Below are 20,127 nucleotides of genomic sequence, written 5' to 3' on the forward strand. Positions count from 1 at the left end.
AAGACAGCAATATTTCGACAGTGGTGGACTCTTCATATCTGTAGTGTATTCTGTTCCTCTGCTGGTCAACTGTCTTGTCATTGTGGTGAGTAGTTACTGGTCAACTGTCTTGTCATTGTGGTGAGTGAGTACTGGTCAACTGTCTTGTCAGTGGTGAGTGGGTACTGGTCAACTGTCTTGTCAGTGGTGAGTGGGTGCTGGTCAACTGTCTTGTCAGTGGTGAGTGGGTACTGGTCAACTGTCTTGTCATTGTGGTGAGTGGGTGCTGGTCAACTGTCTTGTCAGTGCTGAGTGGGTACTGGTCAACTGTCTTGCCAGTGGTGAGTGGGTGCTGGTCAACTGTCTTGTCATTGTGGTGAGTGGGTACTGGTCAACTGTCTTGTCAGTGGTGAGTGGGTGCTGGTCAACTGTCTTGTCATTGTGGTGAGTGGGTACTGGTCAACTGTCTTGTCAGTGGTGAGTGGGTACTGGTCAACTGTCTTGTCAGTGGTGAGTGGGTACTGGTCAACTGTCTTGTCAGTGTTGAGTGGGTGCTGGTCAACTGTCTTGTCAGTGGTGAGTGAGTACTGGTCAACTGTCTTGTCAGTGGTGAGTGGGTACTGGTCAACTGTCTTGTCATTGTGGTGAGTGGGTGCTGGTCAACTGTCTTGTCAGTGTTGAGTGGGTACTGGTCAACTGTCTTGTCAGTGTTGAGTGGGTGCTGGTCAACTGTCTTGTCATTGTGGTGAGTGGGTACTGGTCAGCTGTCTTGTCAGTGGTGAGTGGGTGCTGGTCAACTGTCTTGTCAGTGGTGAGTGGGTACTGGTCAACTGTCTTGTCAGTGGTGAGTGGGTACTGGTCAACTGTCTTGTCAGTGTTGAGTGGGTGCTGGTCAACTGTCTTGTCATTGTGGTGAGTGGGTGCTGGTCAACTGTCTTGTCAGTGGTGAGTGGGTACTGGTCAACTGTCTTGTCAGTGGTGAGTGGGTGCTGGTCAACTGTCTTGTCATTGTGTTGAGTGGGTGCTGGTCAACTGTCTTGTCAGTGGTGAGTGGGCACTGGTCAACTGTCTTGTCAGTGGTGAGTGTGTGCTGGTCAACTGTCTTGTCATTGTGGTGAGTGGGTACAGGATGAATGTATCAGGAGACAGTTGCTGTTGCAGATGAGAGACATGACACACCTATGTTGAGGATGAATTGAGGGGACAATTGCTTTTGCAGATAATGTGGCTGCTGGCAACCGGGACGATGATGGTGAAGATGAAGAAGATGAAGCTAAAACACCAGGCCAGGAACAAACAGAAAGAAGAGGAAAAGAAGGAAGAGGAGAAGAAGGAAGAGGAGAAGACAATAGAGCAGAAGACAATAGAGGAGAAGAAAGATGACTAAGTGGAACCTACTTGGTCAAACTTTTCTCCTGACTGCATCAAACATTTGACACGACTGAGTCTAAGATTTGACCTTATAGAGTGACTTCTGTGGGTTTTTTATGGTGATATGTGTGTCCCTTGCTTCATCCTGCAATGTGTCAGTGACCAGATTCTGTGACTTGGTCAGCCGTTATGCGACTTAGTAATATAACTCCGTGACACTAAGGTGGCCCATGGATGATTTCCAAGACATCGAGACTTCTTGGACTGACCTTGTAACTATTACTAAGACCTTTTGACTTAGTTACATGGCCATATTACTCAGTGACTTGATCCTTTGACATGGAAAGACAATGTGATCTGAGAGTGTGACTGCCTGTCTCTCACAGTCATGTGTGAGTTACCTGCCCATATTTTCAATGTTGACAGATACAAGGACTTCTGAAGGAAGTACTCAGATTTAGGGAACAAGGCATTGTTGTTCTCTGCACAGACATACTGTATAATGTGTATGGTAAATCTTGAAATGTAACTCTGGACACTTTTTTGGTGGTATTGTTGATGGAGGGATGATATTCAAACACAGGGAGTGTATAAAGGTATTATTGTTTTAGTTTCAAAGACATTTCTTTAATAATACCTGGTTATCTTTCTGAGGCAAGGGTGTTAACGGACTATAAAAGCCGAGTTTCCACCCTGGCCGAACTAGGCTGGAATTCTGGATTTACATTTCGGCTGGACTAACAAGACTGTGCATGTCCAATCAAAATCGAGTAATGATTTTACCATGTTTACATCCGGTTTATAAAGAACATGGATTTCAACATGCAGTTTTCAGTAAACGGCAGGATTTGCAAAGCATGTGTTCTGCCAGCAAGGTTTCTTTTCATGTTTTTAATCAAGGTGCTCATGTGAGTTGATGAACTTTGCGAGGTAAGGCCCTTTTTATGACAATATAAATTTTGATTATTGATCAGGTTGTCTTGACTTGGTGCTGCCATTTTGTTTGAAGCAAATGCAAGTTATATGATTGGTGGAATCTGATTGGTCAGTAGGAGGGACATAGCAGGGACATAGCTTGTAACAGCCACTGGTGGCGCTACGATTGAGCTGAGAAATTCCAGCCTAGTTTGGCATGGGTGGAAACTGGACTTTTACAATCAGTGAAAGCCCTTGCCTCAAGAAGATGTAAATGGTTGATTCATTGCTTTGTGCTTGGTGTTGAGCACAGATAACTGTTGAGGACTGTATGCAGAGTTAACTGTTTGATGATTGGTTGATATGTGAGGGGGAATGCGTGTAGTATATTGTTGTGGGGATGCCCAACAACACTTGCAACATGTGGGTTGTACAGTATTGAAACAAAGAACTCCCCGGTGTGGTGTCATTGCTGCATCAAGGGACCACCCTGCATGTGTGGTGTCAGTACTGCATCAAGGGACCACGCTGCAGGTGTGGTGTCAGTACTGCATCAAGGGACCACGCTGTAGGTGTGGTGTCAGTACTGCGTCACGGGAGCATCCTGCAGGTGTGGTGTCAGTACTGCATCAAGGGACCACCCTGCAGGTGTGGTGTCAGTACTGCATCAAGGGACCACCCTGTAGGTGTGGTGTCAGTACTGCATCAAGGGACCACGCTGTAGGTGTGGTGTCAGTACTGCATCAAGGGACCACGCTGTAGGTGTGGTGTCATTGCTGCATCAAGGGACCACCCTGCAGGTGTGGTGTCAGTACTGCATCAAGGGACCACCCTGCAGGTGTGGTGTCAGTACTGCATCAAGGGACCACCCTGCAGGTGTGGTGTCAGTACTGCATCAAGGGACCACCCTGCAGGTGTGGTGTCAGTACTGCATCAAGGGACCACCCTGCAGGTGTAGGGTCAGTACTGCATCAAGGGACCACCCTGCAGGTGTAGGGTCAGTACTGCATCAAGGGACCACCCTGTAGGTGTGGTGTCAGTACTGCATCAAGGGACCACGCTGTAGGTGTGGTGTCAGTACTGCATCAAGGGACCACGCTGTAGGTGTGGTGTCATTGCTGCATCAAGGGACCACCCTGCAGGTGTGGTGTCAGTACTGCATCAAGGGACCACCCTGCAGGTGTGGTGTCAGTACTGCATCAAGGGACCACCCTGCAGGTGTGGTGTCAGTACTGCATCAAGGGACCACCCTGCAGGTGTGGTGTCAGTACTGCATCAAGGGACCACCCTGCAGGTGTAGGGTCAGTACTGCATCAAGGGACCACGCTGTAGGTGTGGTGTCATTGCTGCATCAAGGGACCACCCTGCAGGTGTGGTGTCAGTACTGCATCAAGGGACCACCCTGCAGGTGTGGTGTCAGTACTGCATCAAGGGACCACCCTGCAGGTGTGGTGTCAGTACTGCATCAAGGGACCACCCTGTAGGTGTGGTGTCAGTACTGCATCAAGGGACCACCCTGCAGGTGTGGTGTCAGTACTGCATCAAGGGACCACCCTGTAGGTGTGGTGTCAGTACTGCATCAAGGGACCACCCTGCAGGTGTGGTGTCAGTACTGCATCAAGGGACCACCCTGCAGGTGTGGGTTCAGTACTGCATCAAGGGACCACCCTGCAAGTGTAGGGTCAGTACTGCATCAAGGGACCACCCTGCAGGTGTGGTGTCAGTACTGCATCAACGGACCACCCTGCAGGTGTAGGGTCAGTACTGCATCACGGGACCACGCTGTAGGTGTGGTGTCAGTACTTCATCAAGGGACCACCCTGCAGGTGTTGGTTCAGTACTGCATCAAGGGACCACCCTGCAGGTGTGGTGTCAGTACTGCATCAAGGGACCACCCTGCAGGTGTAGGGTCAGTACTGCATCAAGGGACTACGCTGTAGGTGTGGTGTCAGTACTGCATCAAGGGACCACCCTGCAGGTGTAGGGTCAGTACTGCATCAAGGGACCACCCTGCAGGTGTAGGGTCAGTACTGCATCAAGGGACCACCCTGAAGGTGTGGTGTCAGTACTGCATCAAGGGACCACCCTGCAGGTGTAGGGTCAGTACTGCATCACCGGACCATCCTGCAGGTGTGGGGTCAGTACTGTGTCAAGTGACCATCTGTAGATGTGTTAGGGCATTTGGTTGGGTATCTGAATGTTTACATGAATAAAGTATACAAGTCATGTTAGTTGTGTATTACTTCTTTTGTCAACTACAACAATAATGTCTCTAAAGCCTGCCTACATCTATTTTAAAGCTGGCTACCATCATCCTCAGGGTTAATTTCCCTTCTACTCAGGGACTGACCATTTGATATTCTGTGGAGAGGAGGCTAGGAATGTATAGAAAATTCTTGAAAAAATTGAGAGAAAATACCTGCCCCAAAAATTACATTGTTGTGAGCTGTTTTTCTTTTAAAAAATCAGGCTCATAGTTTCAAATAAAATAATATCTGGTTTTGTAGCTGTAGCTGAAAAATATGTAATCTTGCTACAAAATCCCAGGCCCCCCCGAATATCAAATGGTCTGTCCCTTATCCACATCAGGAAGTGAGTGAGTGAGTGGGTGAGTATGGTTTTACGCCGCTCTTAGCAATATTTCAGCAAAATCACGACAGGGGACACCAGCAATGGGCTTCACACGTTGTACCCATGTCGGGAATCGAACCCGGGTCTTCGGTTTGACGAGTGAACGCTTTAACCACTAGGCTACCGGACCGCTCAATATCAGGAAGTGAGAAAATTAGTGTATATTTAGTATGTGCTGGAACATAAGATACATGTGCAGCTCATAAGATACATGTGCAGCTCGGCCTGTGATGATCCGGGGTAGAATAGGTCTTCAGCAACCCATGCTTGCCGTAAAAGGCGACTATGCTTGTCGAAAGAGGCGACTAACGGGATCGGATTTTGATGCATGTCATCGTATCCCCATTGCGTGGATCGATGCTCATGATGTCAATTACTTGATTGTCTGGTCCAGACATGATTACTTACAGACCGCCATCATATAGCTTGACTATTGCTGAGTGCAGCGTTAAACAAACATGTGCAGCTCACTGTAACATTTTTTAGGTCATCAGTTTCTCAATGGTCTTTTGGGGTCTTCTTACCACTTTTTCACTCTAATTTTGAATAAATATTATTGTAATATACTGAAATGTAAATACCAGTTTCACTCGACACATTAGAAGAAAGTAGGATTTTCATTTTGACATTTTAAAAATGACTGCAAATGAAGCATTCTTTTGAAGTCAAGATGCCAAATTCTCGTCAGAATCCATTGTATGTATGGTTCCCAAACATATATGAGGGTGTTTGTAAGATATTTCTTTAACTTGACTGACAGCCCCTATTAATGTAGGGAATCTATTTCTGGTCTCACATTGTTTTAACTTTGGTCCGTGTCACTACTTTCACCATAGAGGGACCTCCTCCGTGGTGTCTGGTGTCGTGGATAAAGCGTCTGCCGGAGACCGCCTCCGTGGTCTAGTGGATAAAGCGTCTGCCAGAGACCGCCTCCCTGGTATTTTGAAGCGTATTTTGTATAGAAACGTAGCAGTGGTAAAATACCCGACAGTCCGAGACGGTCTATTTTACGGTCAATATTCAGTTGCACGTCCGATGGAGTTAACGTTACCAAGTGGACAATCCACCAGTTGATTGTTAATGTGTTTTTTTCTTTCTGAGAAATAACATTTAACAGTACTTTTATTGTTTACTCTTTTGTTACTTTTGTTCGTTAGTCTGGAAGATTCTGGACTGGCAACATTTTATCTTGTTTGGTAACTTTGCAAAGTTGAGATTTTGGGGAATTTTGTACGCTGAGCTCAAACATCATGTCGAATAGTACGTTAGATATCTGTCGGTGGGCTCTGAATAATGACACGTGTAAAGGATTGCACTAAAACGTGCCATGCAATACCTTCCTCAGAATGAATTGTATAACTACAGAGTGAATGAATAATGCTTTATTGAATAGCACACCAACAAGTGCAGACCACAACAACATTTGTGTTCTGGAAGAACGGCCATTTAGTTTCAACGCGGCACGCCTTCGCCAGGTGCATACTGTTCTGAAAGGCTCTAGGTGTGGAGCATATTGCAATAAGATTACTTGGATACGAAGATATAGCTGGCGTCAATCAACATGCACAATCAACAAATAGTGCACATTGAAATACGACTTGACTCTTAACTGCCCTTTATATGACGACATCTCTTTCATGAACGTGAATAGTTTAAAATAAATATCGACTTCAGTCTGCTACGAAGAAGACACAAATGTGGAATTTCAACCTCCCCAAATTGCGTCAGATGATGAAGGTCGGTTTAAGGATGCGATGTGCCCTGGTTGTGGCGGGAATTGTAAGTAAATATATGTTTCAATATTTCATTGACATACATGTAGCTGTATGAACGAGTTGTTACCTCATCATGACAAGGGGGCACGGCACGGGTGGCCCAGTCGTCTAAGGCGCCGCGATTCGCTGTGCAGAGTTGCGTCCCTTGGGCACGCCAGAAACCTATGATTGTGGGTTTCACCGAAGTGGTAAACGGCTAAGACCTGCATCACTTCGGGCTTTACTCCCACATTAAGCTGGCACGCCGTGATATAACTGGAATACTGTTAAAAGCGGCGTTAAACCCAACTCACTCACTCACTCATCATGACAAAGCCTGGATTGCGTACACACGTACTGCGTTTGTCATTCAACTATTTTATTGTGAGTTAACATACAATCTCAAGTTCATAATCAATGTTGGGCATATTTTTCAGTCTAAATCTACGTTTATTTGGGGAAAAGCAAGAACGGAAGTTCGAGTATTGAATTTTTTCATATATTACCGTATGTTTTGTATCGTAACCACCATGCTAAAACACCTCACACTGTTTTGATTGCTGAAGCGAACACCATAACGTTTGGATGCAGCATTAAACATTCCTCGGTATTTTGTTGTCCCGTACTAAAAAGTCGCCTCCGTAGTCTAGTGGACAGGAGCGTCTGCCCGGAGAGCGGAACCTCAGTGGTTCGATTCCTCACACCTAACTACGTTAACTTGTTGTTTACATGCCTGGCGCTAGGCATTATGGGAAAACAGTACACTGTGTCTGAGTGGCGTATTCGTTTTAAACTGCCCCGACTAGTACTGCCTCACAACCCGTGAAGATCCGGGATGGACATGGTCTTCAGCAACCAATGCTTGTCGTAAAAGGCGACTGTCCTTATCGTAAGAGGCGACGAACGGTATCGGGTGGTAAGGCTCGCTGACTTGGTTGATGCTTGTCATCGTATCCCAATTGCGTAGATCGATGCTCATAATTTCAATCACTGGATTGTCTGGTCCAGATTTGATTATTTACAGACCGCCGTCAGATAGCTGGAAGAATGCTGAGTGCGGCGTAAAGAACAAACAAACAGTACTAGCTCACACCGGCATCACACACACACACACACACACACACACACACACACACACACACACACACACACACACACACACACACACACACACACACACACACACCTGCATGCACGTCGCTACATAAGTGAAGTAATGTTGAACGTTTAACCCCATTTCACCTCACCTCCCATTCTAAAAATGAAATGGTTGATAATCAGACCACATGGGAGTGTATCTGCGTGCGTGTGTGTGTGTGTGTGTGTGTGTGTGTGTGTGTCTGAAAGCGTCTCAGAAGGGTCGCCAAAAATACATTTCGGATGAAGAAACAATTCCGTTGAAACTATTTCACTTTAATCGAAGAGCTTGCGTTTTTGAAAAAAAAGTGAAAAGGGAGGCCACGGATAAGGCCTGTGGGTAATCATAAAAGTATCCTTTCAAGATCCCGTTGCTCACGCTGCCAGCCTCTGTTATGACCTCGACATCGACCTCTGAGTCAACCAGTACCACAACAACCCCTTCGACGACGGAACCCCCAGACATCTCCGGCGCGGTGATGGTGACCTTGCACGAGGACACCCGTCTGGAGACGGACCTTGGTGCTGTCACCTGCTATGACAAATCTTTAGGTTCTGCGCCGGACTCCAGGTGTCTGACGTGCAACATCCTCTCTGTCAGTCCTGGCTTCCAGGGATTTGCCATGTGGAAAAGACATGGGAATCAAGGTAAACTCGTGTTCATTTTATACTTCGCGTAATTACTTAGCTCAGTTGCTTTTAACTCGGCTACCCCACTTTTCTAGTGTTGGGTCTAGACGGTGTTGTAATAGACGAGATTGTCCTCGTAGTGCACGTAGTCATAAAAAATAGTTATCGTGCATGTAGTGTCAGACGTTTGTATTTTTAACGCCACACTCATCACTTTTCCATCAGAATGTCAGAAATAGTACTATTAGCTGGAGAAGTCGAAACAGGCTTTGTAGTAGGAGTATTGGACGTGGACAGTGGCAAAGCAGTGCAAGTAGTTGGTATAGTAGAAGCAGTGCTTGTTGTTGGTAAAGTTGAGGTTGGTGATGGTAGATTTTATAATAGAAGTATTGCTAGTAGTTGGCATTGTAGAGGAAGGTGCTAGTAGTATTTATCGTTGAAGCAGTGCCAGTAGTGTGTGTGTGTGTGTGTGTGTGTGTGTGTGTGTTTGTGTGTGTGTGTGTTCTATTAATATATATATATTTATCATCCATAATCATTCTTCAACGTTTTCAGTTTGAAAACAGTAATAACTAGTAGTGCCTTGTTTGTGAATGCTACACAAAACATCTTTCATCATTAGATCATTTGTGATCTGTAAAGCATCGTGAGGGCCAGTTTTGGATGATAATTGTCTCTCGTTAATGAAATTCACTGATTCGGGCTTTATACGATGAGAGAAGCTTACGAAACCTCCAACCCCGTCTTTTTCAGATTTCCACTTGTACTATGCCCCGTACCTTCCCAACACTGGCCTCAGTTACACCTCAACGTCATCGTACAGCGTCACGGTCATCTGCAGCGGCCAGAATAAGGTCAGCGGGACGTGGACGACGAGAGTAGACGTTTTACAAAACCAGCCGCCAGTTTTTACAGTCTACCCAACAGGTATACAAATCTCTGGATTTTCTTTGACAGATCGCGATTTCACTTAAAACCATATGCACAGTTTATGAAATTATTACCTCACCATAGCTCTGCCTCGCTGGTTCAGCTCGCTGTATTCAAGGATTCAGTTTAAGCTATGGTATTTTGTCGTATCCTTTAATAAAACCGCTCTTTCCCTTCATGTATTTGCGTTGATTAAGTTTATGGCTGACATATCATAACCATTGCATGGGGTATTGTGAGATGTTTTTAAGAAATCAGATATTGCAACCTAGGGGAAACTTGGCTAACTAACGTATTCCAACTTGCAGGCAATATTCATGTACACCTGTTGTGGGACGATTGCACTGTGAACGCATTCTGAATGCACTGCGAATGCGTGATATGCATGTTAAGGTATTGATGAGGACCTAAACATACTGTACACCCATAGATAACGTGATCTGTTGCTACTTCTTTCAGATGCAATTACTTTAGAAGCCAATAGCACTGCAGCTCACACGACTGTATACAGAGCCACTGCTACAGATGCTGAAAATGACACACTGACTTACTCCATGGAAGTGTTCCCCAACACAGGCATATTTGTTATAAGAGGTAAGACGCAATTCCACGGCTTATATGTCTTTGACTCTGGCGTCCTTGAAACACACGTATCATACATACGTATTATATATGTTTTATAAAATTTACTTCAGCAAGATATAGAAGTTATGACTACCAATTTCCATATGTCTTTACCGAAAATAATAGCCTCATATAATAGCCTGGGTTTTGGTGATCATGTGTTTATTTTGTCGAGGATAATGGCAACCAATAGCTGCATATGCCCTGATGGCAAGTTCACGTCTTTGACGTGTCAGTTTAAACATGTTTTCTAAGGATGGAGGTTAGGTGAAATGGGGTTTAACGTCGCGTCCAAGATTATTGCACTTATATAGCGACGTGCATGTACGTGTGTGTGTTTGTGTGGCTGCTTGTACTAGTCCGGACTGATGCCGATTTATAGTGCTAGTTCACTGAGATACCATGCCGCAGTTTAACATAAATACCCCACTCAGACACAGTATACTGACTCCGAGCCGACCAGTCCTTGTTTTAGCCCCTTAATGCCAAGCGCCAGACAGGGTAACAACAAGTACCATCTTTTAACGTCTTTTGGTATGACGCGGCCGGGGATCGAACCCCGAACCTTCCGCTCTCCGGGCGGACGCTCTACCACGAGACCACGGAGGCGGTCTCTAAGGATGGAATGATGCACCGATGCAGCAAAGCAGTAGTGCAATCGCGATATTTGATACGGTACAGGGCAGGCGTTAATGCAGTTATATGCAGCTTATCAACAAATGAGTGAAGGTAGGTTTATGCTGCTTTTAGCAATATCACAGAAATGGGCTTTACCCTTTGTACCCATTTGGGGGATCGACCCGGGGCCTTCGGCGTGAGTGAACGCTTTACCCACAAGACTACCCCACTACCTCCATACCAACAAGTATGCCTGTAGAAAGTGTTGATATAAAACCTCTGTGGCTGTGAACGGGTCTGTAGATAATAGCATGCCTACATTACCAGTCCAGCAGGACATCTCAATAATGGATATGTAATGGTCTGTAAATAAATGTTTTTCATTACACTACTCTCAGATTCATATAGGATTTATAATATATTAGTCAATATTTAGTTATATCTGTTCACTTGTTCCTCCAACATTGTGGTGCTGCCAATATATTTGTTCTTATGTCTACTACACATTAAACGTCGTGTGTTCTTTACCAACATGGTCATATGTCAATGGGGGAACTTATCTTTGTTTCAGCCAACGATGGGACAATATCACCATCACGTGACCTGACGACTGCGACCATTTCCTTTGTTGTCGTTCATGTTCTGGTGAGGGACGTTCGAAGTACCGTCGGACCATTCATCTTGAACGTAACACTGACCAGTACGTAAACTACGTTCACCCTTTTGAACTAGGCCGTAATGCTGACCAGTACGTAAACCCAATTTGATTAAAAACTGCGAGGTTGAAACAGCTAGTATGTAAGAAAAACAAGACCGTAATCCATACTCCAATGGTGAATATTTTTACGCTGACTCTCTTCGGGATTCAGACCCTTTACACGAGGAACTTCTTGAATCTTTGAAACATTATTTAATAATTATTTGGCTTTAGGGTCTTACGATACTGGTTTCTTCCTCTGCCGGCATGAATCCCTCAAAAGAAAACCTTCATTTTCTATGGATTCCGGCTCCGTCGTTATCGACTGAACGCTGTGTCCACGGGGAAGGACATTCGTGACCGAACAAGCCGAATAGCGACTGTATCTTGGGTATATTTTTAAATGCAAGACATATGTAAGATCATAGAAGATTTATTCCTGAGGGATTCTTTGACCGAAAAACTTGAAGCATACGCCCATTCTGATTGATTTGTCGCATCTTCGCACATAACATTTATTGACATGCAGATTACGGAAAGGGGCGATTGGTGACGAATGAGGGGAGGAGTCGTGACGTCATGTCAAGCATGACGTCATATAACAATTGAACTGATTGTCCATTTAGGAGATAAACATACAAGTTACGTCAACATCTCTATTGCAGATCTCAATTCAAAACCTTCTTGTTCAAATTTTCCTACAAGTCTCAATATTCGAGAAGACGCTCCACCGGGTCAACCCATTATGACCTTGACCTGCACTGACCCTGATTCACACGACACCCTAGTGACAGAAATGACGATAAATCCTCCGTCTGAAGCCTTAAAGTTTCAGCTGGATTCCAAAGGTGAGCAGAATATTACGATATAACACAAAAAGAGAAGTATCAGAAAAGGTACCATTTTCCTTTTTCAAAATAGAATCAAAACGAACATGCTTATATCAGTCACTTACTTCAGCCAGTTCCCTTGCCCCCGTGATGACCTTGCGTAGAATGAGTACCCAGCATCCCATTGCCAGTCGTATGAAGCGGCTACATTGTGATCCAGTGGGGATTCCGGGATAGATTTGGCCCCTAGAATCTATGCTGGTCCTAAGAGGCGATTTAATGGATAGGGTGGTCAGACTCGGTGACTTGTTTTTATTTCAAAGTACCCCGACGGCGTCTTGTTCGTAATATCAATCACTGGAACGTCTGGCCCAGAATCGATTATCAACATGCCGCCGTCATTAGACGGAATATTGCCGAGTGCGGCGTTAAAGAACAAAGACACAAACACCCATCCCCCACTCTTCTCTCTTCACACCTCACCTTGCCATGATTGTTCAGGGATGAACCTTAGCCTGGCACACGCGCCACCCGGAACTCATCTTTTAGACGCCGAGTCCATCGCTTCCTACAGGATATGTTTCCGAGTGACCGATGGCTTCCTGGACCTGAGCGACCTCTGTGTCACCCTCACTGTCACCAACGTCAACGAAAACCCCAGTTGTGCCAGCAGCGCCTACTCCTGCGTGCTGTATGAGGTCAAGGTGAGGCATCACCAAGACTAATGACTTCAACAACAATCCACAACAAACTAATACAAAATTATGGATGACCCATTGGAAAGAAGGCATAAACAATTTTTACTTTAATCTGATGGTTCAGTTCACGTCAAATCTTTCGACACTTTGTAAACATAAGTGCATTGTCAAAATAACTTAGATCATCCATTTTTCATAACTACACAGAATATTTTCTATGTACAATCTCTTCTTTCAATCGGGAAACTGAACTTTTTCTTAGAAAAGATAGTTTAGGGTAACATATAGAATATTCGCAAGGTGTTATGTTAAATGTCGCTCGTCAGTAAAAATTGTATGTGTCTCGCCAAGGCTAGGATAAATAAAATGCATTCTCTCGGGACAGATAATCCGTTATTTCTCATAAATCGAAGGTTAATAAAGAATTCTCAGAAATATTATAGGACATTAAGTTGAAAATAATTTATGTTTTATAAACAGAACCCGTCTGTTTATACAAATCTTTTATTTCAGAGTAGTCTCACTTTGAATTATTGTGATCTTGGCAACGTCAGATTCGAGGACCCTGAAAATGACGTCATGTCAAGAATATCTCTTCTGCCATCCACATACAGCAGTTACTTCTATTGGGAGTCAGATAGGTCGACGTTAACGTTAAGAGGAAATTACGACATCGACGATAGGACAAAGTCAACCTCATTGACCCTTGAACTTCTTGGTGAAGACTTTGCTGGTGGCTCGGCAACATGCACGGTGGCTGTGACGGTGTTAGATACCAACGACAACACCCCCGAGAGCGACGGCACCTACATCTACAGTGTGACTGCCGGCATCACGCAGGTGCCTAGCGTACTAGGTACTATCACCGCCGTTGATAAAGACCTCACGTCGCCTAATAACGTGGTGACCTTGAAAGTTAAGGGTATGGCGCCCCCTGAAGGAAACAATTACATTATCTTCAATAATGGTGACATTATATACTATCGATATGCAGATGTATTTATTGTGGGACAAACAATATTAGTAACAGTTGAAGCAAAAGACGGTGGAGTGCCTGCTAAATCTACCGATGTTTTTATATATATTAGCGTTAATGCCGCGCCTTCACTTACAACGCCAACAACGGATACAACAACCCCGACAACGACTACGACACGCGTAACATCTTCTCCAGGCGCTGGTCAGAGTCTGCTGTCTAGTGAGGCGGGGATTACGGTGTTTGCTGCAGCCGTCGCTGTTGCCGTCCTTACTGTCATGCTTGGGGCCTTCATCCTTGTCCGATACATCTGCACCAGCTCAGTACCAGGACACACACCAACGGGGTATTCACCGAACATAAATAACTTGTGAGTAGTTGGTTTCATCGATTATTGTTACGGTATCGTGTATATATAATGTGTATGGTAAAATGGAGAACGTCTTGATCATTTGTTTGTATGCATCCCCTGTGAACAGAGAGGGAACCACGGAGTGCATATATCAAGGATACACACTTCATGTTTCAGGGGCAATTCAAGGGTGAGCCCTCACAACAGTGAACACCAACAACCAAGGTAACTGAATTCACTTAATCTACTCTGTTCATTTCACTCTTTTACGTTTGATTTTATAATGAATTATTTCTTATCATTTGTCTCTTGATTTGCCGAATGTGCAATAGACCAAATTCTTCACAACACAAGTGTATGTAACGATTCTTCTGGCTTCGCTCTGTCCGTGTGCAAAACCATGCCGGTGCGAATCCATAGCAATGAGTTGGACGGGTTGGACAGTCCTCTAAGGCGCCGCAATACGTTGTCCAGAGTTGTGCCAGGGTCTTATGATCTTGGGTTCGACTCTCAACTTATGTTTCTTGGTTTGTCATCATCATACTCATGTTCGTTGGCTTCACGAAGCTCATCCCACATCGAAGAGAAACTCAGTTACTCGTATACATGAAACCATCATTTCTGTCATTGATCTGTGTCAGCTACAGTTGCAAGTTAGTTACTTTTCAGACTATTTTGTGCACTACAACGAATTCGAATCTACATGTTATATAAATCCATTTACAGGCACCATCAGTCCCATCAACGTAACCTAAACTACGACAGCAGCTACAAAACTGACAGTATTCATTGGCATTCGGGTACGTAATGTTCATGTCTGTGTTCGCGTGCTCGTGTAAGTAGGAATACATTCGACCATTCACAACGTAGGTCATTGTTTGCATTTTAGTAGAAGTGTAAAGAATAAAATATGTGTCTCCAGGCAGATTTGACTTATACGACGCAATGAAAAACATATCACAAACTATTTACGTTTGAAATGATAAGTAAAGTAACTATGATACTTGATTTGCAGATGCCAACCAGCGAAGACCATACTAGCAGCGTCGGAATACCTTACTTACAGACCTCTGAACCTGAGAACGTCATACTAGACAGCTCGTGTCAGACAACATGATGTTGCACATGCAGCTCAAACGGCCTCACACTGAAAGTACACGCAATATTCGACGGCTTGGCAAACACGAAACATGACGCCAGGCTAAAATTGAACACTCAAAGACGGCAGGCAAACAGGCAAAACACTGGACAGGTTATATCTTGCAGTTAACGCCAGAACGCCAGATGAGTTACGGTTAGTTCGGAGGGCACAATAGTCATGAGGCTGGGATCCGACGAGAGAGGGTACACAATATGGACATGGGCGTCAGCTGCTCTGTGTAGATCATTCATGCAATACACAGGACAACAGAACTAAACAAATAATTAGAAGAACACATCAACCTCCCAGGAATATACCAACTTAACGTCATATACATAAACATATCGAGCAAGCTCTTTCAATGAGGATTTCGAAGAGATCGTACCACTATTGCTCAAATTTGTTTCATCAGGGTTACATCATTCAAGGCCAGAGTAGAGCTTTCCAAAAGCGTTATGGTAGACATACGAAAGCCATTTCCAAATTTGAAGCATCAGTATCCAAAATGATGTCCATATGTTCCCATGTTTTTCTTCAGGTGAACAATTGCCTTTCCTTTGCATGTGTTTGTGACGGTTCCACCGGTGGAGTAGGATACGCTCATATTTTCGAAAACACCTAGTATCTTCAAAGTGAATGGTAAACACATGTTCATGAAATAGTCGGAATCGTAAACACATGTTCATGATATAGTCGGAATCGTAAACACATGTTCATGATATAGTCGGAATCGTAAACACATGTTCATGATATAGTCGGAATCGTAAACACATGTTCATGATATAGTCGGAATCGTAAACACATGTTCATGATATAGTCGGAATCGTAAACACATGTTCATGATATAGTCGGAATCGTACAATGGACAATCCCTGTGGTAATGATTAAGGGTCTTGTGGTTTTCATAAAGGTACAAATGACAGAAAAAGGTCACACGTTAGAACCACATATGATCCCAGAAATATGATAACAGGATATCACTTGACGTCAAGAGAGTGGTGATATCAATGATAAAAGACTTTCTTGTCCTTTTCGTCCGACACTTGAAGTAAGATTGATAGCTTCTATCCCGTGACACGTGAAATGACAAAAGACTCTCATAAAGGACAGTAAAAAACGCAAATCAATAGTTGTGATATATAGCACCATGATCTTAAGGATCTATGAAACTACCAAAGACGTTTGTTAGAAAATACAAGTATTTTTCACCGTGTAAAAGTGGCAATAAATGTAATATATAATGTTTACAATGTTGCTTTATACAAATATAATAAAACTGACGCAGAAATTGGTTTATTTAGAGTACCTGTTCACATCTGGCAATAGTTTTCCTATCAGCAAAGTTGACATTTACAGGACGGATTTCTTTTTTATTTTATTACATCTCCCGCATGTCCCGTATGAAGCACATGTTGCTTTGAGGGTGCACCTGTGCTCATTGCAGAGTGCACATTGCACATTGCACATTTTCTTTCGAAAAGACATTTCTTATTTCATGTAGGTCATGATATTAAGTGAACTGATTGTATGTCATATATCTTATATATGGCTTGTTACAGATAGCATCACAGGTGACAGTCAGTACTGGCCATGTTTCTGAAAGGATATAACAAACTCTTCTTCGCCACTGAGAGTGAGGGAGCGAGTGAGTTGGGTGTAACGCCAGTTGTAACAATATCTCCGTTGTAACACGTCATGTCAGCTTAATGTGGAGGATGGACGGTGGAGTACCTTAGTGCCCAATTCGTTCGCTCATCACGCCTAAGGTCCGGGTTCGCTTCCCAGATGTGTGAGTTCATTTCTGGTGTCCCGACGTGATATGGTCGGTTTGTTGCTAAATTCGGCGTAAAACCATGCTCACTTCGTCTGTTACTAATGTAAAGCTCAAGGTGATGCAAATCGTCACAAATTACATCAGTGAAACTCACGAGCATGGTTATGGCGTTTACAAGCCACTGATCGTAATCAGAGCGAAACCGAGACAGTCACACACGTGGATCATAAGGCCAATCGTATTGTGACCTTGACCTTCCCACCACGATGAGACATGCTCACCCACTGACCCGTAGTGCCTTATGTCGTGATGACGTTTCCATACATAGTTTTCCAATACAGAGCCAACTCTATTAATTGTGACCTTGACCTTGACCTTTTTTCAACGACGGTAGGTCAGATCATGCTCATCCGTATCTTGAATACATCTCCTGTTCTCTAGTTTTACTGGGACAGAAATATTAATCATTTACAAGCCAAGGTGTGTTGAGTTTGAAGCTTCTTCCAATTGCCTCAGCAGTACACACGCTAATCGTCGATGTAAATTTTAAGGGTGGCGACTAACATTCAATTCCAACGTTGCTCAGTATAACGTAAATGCTACCAACAGATACTATAATGCTTGGGAACTATATATTCTTATCACATGCATGGTAACTTTCGGGTCGAGAAATGGCAGACGTGTAGAGTAAATTGATATAATCACACACACACACACACACACACACACACACACACACACACACACACACACACACACACACACACACACACACACACACACACACACACACTGCAGGTTCAGTGCTGGGCCGCCTCCGTGGATAGAGCATCTGTCCGGGGAGCGGTGGGTTGGTGGTTCGATCCCGCGTAATACCGAAAGACGTAAAAAGATGTTATTTGTTTTCACCCTGCCTGGTGCTCGGCATTCAGGGCATAAAACAAGGACTGGTCGGCGAAAGTATAATATGTCTGAGTATGGTATCCATCCAACCCAACCCAACCCAACCCAACCCAACCCAACCCAACTTACAGCGCTCGCCTGGATGGTGTGGTTTTCGGAGTAACAGGATTCAAACTTACGATATTTCACTTGTATGACACATGAAAGCAGCATTAGGCTGGTTTGCGATTTTCACACGTCTACTTACCGACATGGGCCTCACCATTTTCACGTTTATGAGCAAAGCTAGCCCAATCTTCCTGAGGCAAGGAAGTTAACGGCCTATCAAAGTCAACTTGACTCACAGTCAGTTAGCTCAGAGAGAAGAGGTTGCACTGAAAAAAACTACTGTTTTCCCCTCGGTTCTTTTCCGGTACCAACAAACCATTTTACTAGGCACGCTTACATAGATGGTCATATTCTTGATTATCACATTTAAGGAGTCAACCATATCCCTATTCATAAATGTATAATGTTTGATACTAATAACTATATAATTATTAATTGAACATAATTATCCGAATCGCCGTGGCAGAGAGTTACATTCATTTCCCTTGGATGTTTCCAAAGCCGCTCCAACACATGTTTATATCAATATGGCGGACGTTTCAGAGCGAAAGCGTTTATATCGAACAACGGATATAACGAACTGATTTCTCTGGTCCCTTGTAGTTCGTTATATCCGTGTTCTACTGTATTTCCAAAAGAAGTTCCTGGATTGGCTATCTTACTTTAACTAACAGCTGAGTTAATAAAAACGCCGATGAAGACGATAGACGTATGATTCAAATAATTATAATCATAACTATCGCATGATGTGCTTGTAACAATTGTCATACGTTATCAATTTCACAAGCAAAATGCCTTACGTGACAATTTGGCATTCGCAATCTCCCATGTAAAGTGTACATTGGGTAAACCGCCGAGGTTCGGAAATTTAAACTTACCTCCGTTATCTGCCCGCTTAACCAATAACAGAGAAAGTATATTTTCAACAATGCCATATATCCTGAACTACCCTGTACCTTCGCCACCCTCCCGGACATTCCATTCATTGCAAGCTGACACATTCTGTTCCCTTGAGCACAACTGCATGGCTATCCTAATGGAAAACACACCAATAGTCTGGATATACTGTGTCTGGTATGAAATGTGAATAGGGGCATGCTGAACTTCTTTAATAAAATTATCCTCAGAACATATTCCTAATGGTTTTAAGAACACGGGGCTGTCGGGTAGCCTAGTAGGTAAGCGTTCGCTCGTCACGCCGAAGACCCGGGTTCGATTCCCGACGTGGGTACAATGTGTGAAGCCCATGTCTGGTGTCCCCCGCCGTGATATTGCTGGAATATTGCTAAAAGCGGCGTAAAACCATACTCACTGACTTATAAGACTACAGTATAAATTCATTTCACCCGATCAAGGAGTAATCATATTCTCCGGAACGTTGTGTTCCTCAAAATAAAGTTGACATCGATAAATTTCTTACGCTTCTGTGTGTCACTTCTTAATGACATTCAAAGACTTATATAATATAATATAAAGCAGTTATTTCATTTTTTATTAAATAAGTAAACAGTTGTAACATACTGCACAATACCAGAAAGTGCGTTCTAATTCCAATGTCAACAACCAATATCAAACCGCAATAATCCTACCGACAAGCAGCTTTCATAAACATTATTTATATCGCTCATTACACTGAGTGTGACAGAGAATCCTATTTGTTTGCTTCAGAGTGACGTATGGGGCCCCTCTGAGTAAACACTCCGATGAGTCTCAGAATGTCGCTTTACATTCAAATACTTTTACAAATCCCAACTGTCGTAAACATGTGTGTTTGTATTGCTCCGCAGGGGAGAATGGACATAAGCTGTCTGTACGTATTGTCCACTGAGGCGTGAGCTGGTCACACAAAAGCGTGAATATTTTAAAGAGATCGTAGGATTCACTGGCCATTAACCACATATGACAGTATAGGTTTTACCGTAAACGTCTCAGTAGGATATTCGACTTAAATGTATTGGCAGCACAATGGGCTGCACTGGGACAGTTTGTCCGCATTATATAATGCATGTTTAGTCCGATCACACAATGAACCTGACTGTTTGGCATTACCATACATATC

General features: G+C 43.8%; 2 protein-coding genes across 2 annotated transcripts in view; both read left to right on the forward strand.

Annotated features, from left to right (window-relative positions):
* The window catches only part of LOC139467795 (transmembrane protein 18-like), a 7,437-nt gene extending 5,114 nt beyond the window's left edge, over positions 1 to 2,323 (forward strand). The window contains exons 4-5 of the mRNA XM_071249305.1: positions 1 to 85; positions 1,199 to 2,323. The exon at positions 1 to 85 is cut by the window's left edge and continues 9 nt beyond it. Coding sequence (XP_071105406.1) covers positions 1 to 85; positions 1,199 to 1,366 — 253 coding nt within the window. The 3' untranslated portion in view covers positions 1,367 to 2,323. The remainder of the gene's footprint in view (positions 86 to 1,198) is intronic.
* A 4,094-nt stretch (positions 2,324 to 6,417) lies between these two features.
* Positions 6,418 to 16,556, forward strand: LOC139467805 (cadherin-related family member 2-like). The gene is made up of 11 exons (XM_071249315.1): positions 6,418 to 6,675; positions 8,153 to 8,435; positions 9,171 to 9,344; positions 9,807 to 9,941; positions 11,161 to 11,289; positions 11,952 to 12,134; positions 12,618 to 12,820; positions 13,328 to 14,160; positions 14,320 to 14,367; positions 14,869 to 14,942; positions 15,158 to 16,556. The coding sequence occupies exons 1-11, from the start codon at positions 6,592 to 6,594 to the stop codon at positions 15,181 to 15,183; spliced, it is 2,172 nt and encodes a 723-aa protein (XP_071105416.1). The 5' UTR covers positions 6,418 to 6,591; the 3' UTR covers positions 15,184 to 16,556.
* Positions 16,557 to 20,127: the final 3,571 nt, after the last annotated feature.

Source organism: Haliotis cracherodii, unplaced genomic scaffold (assembly GCF_022045235.1).
Source record: "Haliotis cracherodii isolate W230 unplaced genomic scaffold, xgHalCrac1.p SCAF_1, whole genome shotgun sequence".
NCBI classification, from domain to species: domain Eukaryota; kingdom Metazoa; phylum Mollusca; class Gastropoda; order Lepetellida; family Haliotidae; genus Haliotis; species Haliotis cracherodii.

Coding starts and splice junctions, on each gene's coding strand:
- LOC139467805 (XM_071249315.1), top strand. CDS start 6,592: ATGTGGAATTTCAACCTCCCCAAATTGCGTCAGATGATGAAGGTCGGT. Junction 6,676..8,152: donor CCCTGGTTGTGGCGGGAATT/GTAAGTAAATAT, acceptor TATCCTTTCAAG/ATCCCGTTGCTCACGCTGCC. Junction 11,290..11,951: donor CTTGAACGTAACACTGACCA/GTACGTAAACTA, acceptor TCTCTATTGCAG/ATCTCAATTCAAAACCTTCT.